The sequence below is a fragment of the Mizuhopecten yessoensis genome, unplaced genomic scaffold (assembly GCF_002113885.1).
Source record: "Mizuhopecten yessoensis strain PY_sf001 unplaced genomic scaffold, ASM211388v2 scaffold10771, whole genome shotgun sequence".
Taxonomy (NCBI): Eukaryota; Metazoa; Mollusca; class Bivalvia; order Pectinida; family Pectinidae; genus Mizuhopecten; species Mizuhopecten yessoensis.
The window spans coordinates 1921704-1928495 of record NW_018408713.1 but is presented as its reverse complement, the minus strand read 5'-3'; the positions used below and the strand labels follow the sequence as shown (position 1 = coordinate 1928495).

General features: G+C 36.0%; 1 protein-coding gene across 1 annotated transcript in view; it reads right to left on the bottom strand.

Annotated features, from left to right (window-relative positions):
- Positions 1–118: 118 nt before the first annotated feature.
- The window catches only part of LOC110462356 (alpha-1,6-mannosyl-glycoprotein 2-beta-N-acetylglucosaminyltransferase-like), a 53667-nt gene continuing 46993 nt past the window's right edge, over positions 119–6792 (bottom strand). The window contains exon 10 of the mRNA XM_021516290.1: positions 119–1065. Within this exon, the coding sequence (XP_021371965.1) occupies positions 798–1065 (268 nt within the window). The 3' untranslated portion in view covers positions 119–797. The remainder of the gene's footprint in view (positions 1066–6792) is intronic.

The window sequence follows — 6792 nt, the reverse complement described above, 5'->3', positions numbered from 1 at the left end:
CAAAATTTGTATTAAATGTTGGTTGAAGAATGAAAATGAGTGTAAAAATTAATATTGTAATTATTCTGTAATGCTGAAAATGTTTCAAAAAATAAAATTATAAAAAAAAAAAAGATGAGAAGATATTTGGAACTGTAGAGTACCCATGACAAAGTTCCATAACTTTTTATGACATTTTTGAAACATCAACAAACCCAGAAATTTTCAAAAACGTTATCAACCTCCAAAAAATAAAAAATGAAATTACTGGTACACATGCACTAAAATCAATTCAACTTTTCAGATTTTCAGTGAATATCAACAAACATAGAAATATTTAAAAAAAAACAACAGAAACATCATCAAACTTAGTTAACTCGTTCGTTCACATTCTATGTTTTTTTTTAATAATTCATAAATAAATGCATCAATTCAAACCCAAAATTTAGTTCATAGTCTGAAGGAGTGATTTTTAAAATGTTCCGAATTCGTCCTATAGGTACCGTTATGACTACTCCAGTATGTACTCGCTTTTCCATTAAACACAAAATTTGAAAGACAAATTTTCGAACTATTAAAGGTAAACACACCCTTTGACTTTAAGGAGACCAGCATTTGATGAGCTGATGAGGTCAAGACTGCAGAAAATTCTACTTGTCTTGGAAATCTTACATTCACTACGTACTTGCAATTCGCCCTGAGGTAAAACAGTTTACCGGTATCCATCACATTTGCAACAAGACAAGTGAAACATCCATTTACATGAACACTGTAGAAAAATATATCCATTGTATTATTTCTATTTTAACGAGAAATACCTATCCTGTAAGTATAGATATATCATTTGATTTCATGAACCGCTGCATCTTCCGTTCGTCTTCCGCAGACACAAAGCTGTGACACAGTCTTTTATCTCGTATATCTCCCCAGCCTCCATTTGGTTTCGGGTCCCGGATTTTGATCTTGGATGTGCCCGCAACCTTCATGACGTTGGGGTTGAGATGTTGTTGATTATCTTGAAGAATTTTTTCAATCTGTTTTTGTTTAACAAGTGGTTCACACTTTTTCCCTTTATGATGCACACCGCTGGAAATAAAGAAAGGAAACAAAAGTCAATAACAGAAGAATTAATAACGAATTGATATAATTAAACATGTATAGATTGTATGTATCCAGCAATTAGTCCATGCCTGGTAATAAGCCCACTTATATTGAAGATCAGTAGAAATGCTGACATATTTAATGCCATTCCATTGTCCTGTAGTAAGCAAGCCTACCAACGACTTTAAGTCAAATATGATGTGTAGGCTTATTATAGGATTACTATTGTAACCCAAACACGACAGAAACAAAGATCTTAACATGTGGGTAAGGGGAATAGAATCTATTGGCTCTAGTCAGTGTGCTAGAGATGGAAATCTCAATCAATGGACGAGTGGAACAGAATTTCTCACTCCAGTGTGACGAGGAAAGAAATCTCAACCCAAGGAGTGTGAGCAATAGATTCTACCGCCCTTGTATGGTGATGACAAGAGGAACAGAATCTATCACTCCACTTTGATTAAGGATCCCTGTCCCACTACATTGTGTTTTTTGCTAAATTGGATATAACTGTAGCACATGCAGTTGGTTAGGACACAGGATTTTTGTTGTCTCATTTATACGGCAGTTATAGGTAGATGGCCTTTATAGACCGATGGATTTACAGACAGGTGACCTTTATACACAGTTTTTTTTTAAGTCAAGTTACACTATACATGTCTGTTGGGGTGTTAATGAGTTTGACCATCCCATACATTGGTTGTACAGGCAAGCACCATGACAGACATTATCTGTATATCATCAAATGTCATATGACAATTGTTTTCACTGATGGGAACACTTGTGGGCTATTTCAATGTCACCACAAACAACTCATTGCCAAATGGCCTGAAAAGCAATAGGATTTTTTCTTTTTCATAGAATGGACCAACTCATTGCCAAATGGACAGAAAAGCAATTGGATTTTTTCTTTTTCATAGAATGGACCAGCCCATTGCAAGATGGCCTTAAAAGTGATTGGATTTTCCCCCCCATAGAATGGACCAATCTATTGCAAGATGGCCAGAAAAGCGATTGAAATTTTTGTTTTTCACAGAATGGACCAATCTATTGCAAGATGGCCAGAAAAGCGATTGAAATTTTTATTTTTCGCAGAATGGACCAATCTATTGCAAGATAGCCAGAAAAGCGATTGGAATGTTTTCCCCCATAGAATGGACCAAATAACACATTATATTACATGTTGTTTTTGTCTTCACATTGACATATGATTACAGAATCACCATTTACTGATTTTAACTTAAATTGTTATCAAGGGCTCGCAAGAAATGTCTAGGGAAATACAGCTTACATGAAAGAATAGATAAAGCAAGAAAGAAAAGGCAGAGGTCCCCAGTGTTACAGTGCGAGCAGTAAATCATTATTGATCTGACCTCAGTGTCCCCAGGAAGAATGAAGAGAAGAAAAGCCTGACTGTTCTATAGCAGGCCCCACCTTAGTTAATGCCTCATACAATATACCATGTATTGCAAGTGGAGGGCTATAATTGGAAGCAATCAGCTTTTACTGGAGGTAATAAACATTCACAGCATACTCCAGCCTCTGTCTATTAAGGAATTTATATAGCGGAACTTGCCCCATCAATCACATGGAGAGACTTCTCACATTCAACAACTCAAACACCATGTCATTTAAACCAAATATAGCACATTTAAGAAATTTTAATTATCTCACCTTAATTTTTTAAAACTTACAAAAAAATAAATTGTTAGAAAATATCCAAAAGTGCTGTCGATTAGGTATCTTTATAAGATACAACCACTGTCAAATCTACTTGCCTTGTGGATTACAAACAGGTCAAGTGGTCAGACACATGTGGTAACCACCCTAAAAGTGTTAGAATTAGTATATCATGAAAGCATGGACTTGAGGGACATAGCAAGTTTCTGGTTCCCCAAGACCTGGTCTATTTCCCCAGGTGCATCCAATGGAAAACAGGCCTGGTAATGGGGAGCCAGAAGTTTAGTCTACATCTATGGAAACTGTCAAAGGAGATATTCTGCAGGGATGTTTTAGTTTTCATACTAAAACATGGTTGATATAGAACACTTTCTCCCTGGAGTCAAGTCAGAGCAAAAGCTGGGATATAGTCATTTTAACAAATTACTTTTACAAGAATCGTTACGGTACATCAATATATACCGGTATGTAATTGACATTAGTCACAGGTAAGTTCCTATTTCATTGCTTCATTATCGTCACAGCTGTTAAGTTAGAATAAACAGTGCCTTGCGCTGAAACAATCAATGACCCCCACAATCTACTGGTGTACATAATTCATGGGCCCCTGTTGGAATCAATAATCTGTTAACAAAGGCATCAAGAGGGGAAAGTGATAGAGGTTATCTTCCGATACTGATGGAAGTTTAAGGACATTTACTAAAAGAGCAATCTGCTTCTATAGTCATCCGCAGCAATTATTCAACATAGGCATGGGTGAATGGCAGCCCTTTTGATTAAACCATGACTCTTTAATGGTATTTTTGCTTCAGCAATCACCTAAACATGCATGAGTCTCAGGGGTGGTATTGTACTGGTATTAGTTTTCTCACCTGCAGATTATCAACACTGCACACTATGATATTTGTATGTTTGCAGTTATAAGTCTCAAGTCATATGATGACACTGAGAACAAGCCACTTATTGACCGTTACCCTGAAATATTACGGCTTGGACATAGGAGCAAGACATTATGGGGGCACATTATTCTGAAAATTGGGAAAACCCCCAGGTACTGTTAGACACTTCCAGAATTAAGGAGTAGATAATGGAGAAGGTGTGAATATATTTTATTCTGCCCAAGATACCAGAGCTGTACAGCTTAATCACACGGTACAACTATACCTGTTGTTTTACAGGTAAATCCAAAATCCTTTAGTCTAAAATCCTAGTTACCAACACCCTAACACCCTTTGGTCTAAACCCTAGTTACCATTACCCTTTAAACTAAACCCTAGTTACCATTACCCTTTCGACTAAACACTAGTTACCAAAACCCATTAATCTAAACCCTAGTTACCAACACCCTTTAGTCTAAACCCTAGTTACTAACACCCTTTAGTCTAAACCCTAGTCAACAACACCCTTTAGTCTCAATCCTAGCTACCAACACCCTTTGGTCTAAACCCTAGTTAACAACACCCTTTAGTCTAAAACCCTAGTTACCAACACACTTTAGTCTTAACCCTATTAACCAACACCCTTTCATCTAAACCCTTGTTACCAACACACTTTAGGCTAAAACCCTAGTTACCAACACCCTTTAGTCTAAAACCCTAGTTATTAACACCCTTTGGTCTAAACCCTAGTTACCATTACCCTTTAAACTAAACCCTAGTTACCATTACCCTTTCGACTAAACACTAGTTACCAAAACCCATTAATCTAAACCCTAGTTACCAACACCCTTTAGTCTAAACCCCAGTTACAAACTCCCTTTAGTTTAAACCCTAGTTACTGGTGAACACCCTTTAGTCTAAAACCCTAGTTATCATTACCCTTTAGACTAAACCCTAGTTACCATTACCCTTTAGACTAAACCCTAGTTACCATTACCCTTTAGACTAAACCCTAGTTACCATTACCCTTCAGACTAAACCCTAGTTACCATTACCCTTTAGACTAAACCCTAGTTACTATTTCCCTTTAGACTAAACCCTAGTTACCAACACCCTTAAGTTTAAACCCTAGTTATTAACATCATTTAGTCTAAACACTAGTTATCAACACCTTTTAAACTAAACCCTAGTTACCATTACCATTTAGACTAAACCCTAGTTACCATTACCCTTTCGACTAAACGCTCGTTACCAAAACCCATTAATCTAAACCCTAGTTACCAACACCCTTTTATCTAAAACTCTAGTTACCAACACCCTTTAGTTTAAACCCTAGTTATCGACATCCTTTAGTCTAAACCCTAGTTATCAACACCCTTTAGTCTAAACCCTAGTTACCAACACCCTTTATTCTAAACCCTAGTTACCAAAACCCTTTAGACTAACACTTTATTTAGTCTAAGCATCAGATATCAAAACCCTTTGCTCTAAACTTTAAATACCCACTTACATTATTTTGTCTAAGCCTAAAGTACCAACATCTTTTAATCTCACCCAAAGTATCAATACCTTTTTTAAGTAAAAAACCAAGATACCAACATCGACCCTAAGTCTAAAACATACACCAAAAATAATGTTTCACCAAAATTACCCTGTATACAGTATATATATATGCCTATCATTATCATCTATTTCATGACATTTCTTGTAGAAATAGAAACAATGACACGCATCTCAGTTGAAGGCAAAATTTTCAATGTTTCATTTGAAATTTCTGAAAAACATTATGTACTTATAGTCAACAAACCTTAACCCTTTCACCCCTTTGCAACTTTAGTAGACTCTACCATGCATTGATCTGGAGGAGTCCATTATGCTCTATGTACTAGTGGTGAAAGGGTTAACAGACTGTAGTGTACAGACATCCATGTTAGATTGATATCTGACACGGTTTTGTTGCTATGAGAAAGGCTCTCATCATGTTTATATAGGCCAACCGATTCAATATGTAGCTGATAATTTAATAATGGTGTAGCGACCCAACAGGGTAAAATATCATTAAATATGGATGAAAATTTGAAAGAATCTATTACAAAACAAGCAAGTGAGAAACGCTGTTATTGACACATGTTTTCTACCTCACAATCACTCTTTCAAAGTCCCTAAACATGATGTGGTATGGAATAGGTGTTATGCTGACTCCAGCATTTCAGATTATAAATAGTGCATAGGGATTTTTACTACCAGCATCTGAGAGCTTGGCATTTGGAAATGAATCCACTGTTTTAAATCTGGTGTAGGTACACAGTACACATTGCTGACTGAAGACAAACAGATCAATTTGTATAAAAGACACAAATTTGAATTTGAAATATGATAAAAATGCCAAATTCAAGTCAGAGAAACTTTCCCATTTCCTTGTGTATTCATATAATATAAACACTTATACAAATATTTGTTAGATTATCAAGTTTCTAGAGTAAATACAATTTTTTTTCTGAAATAGAAACAGTGATGTTTATCTTGGCAACCTGAAATGAAAACCAGTTTGAGGTACTGTATACCTGAAGAAACCAGTAACTGCCCAGTCAAATATTTGCCATTCAAAGAAATCCATATTGACCAAGTGTTAAGTTTCACACTGCACATACAATTACTATAAAGGGTATTGTGTGTACATAATTATTTGCTGTTATGATAAATTCGCCTTCATTCAGAGAATGAAAAATTAAAATGGAAGTTAAAACTGCAGCAGTACATTTCCTGCTATACAGTACACTTAACAGTACACCTGCTATACAGTACACCTGTTATACAGTAGACCTGCTATACAGTACACCTGTTATACAGTACACCTGCTTTACAGTACACTTTACAGTACACCTGCTATACATGTACACCTGTTATACAGTAGACCTGCTATACATGTACAGTACACCTGCTATACATGTACAGTACACCTGCTATTCATGTACAGTACACTTTACAGTACACCTGCTATACAGGTACAGTACACCTGCTATACATGTACAGTACACTTTACAGTACACCTGATATACATGTACAGTACACCTGCTATACATGTACAGTACCCCTGCTATACATGTACAGTACACCTGCTATACATGTACAGTACCCCTGCTATACATGTACA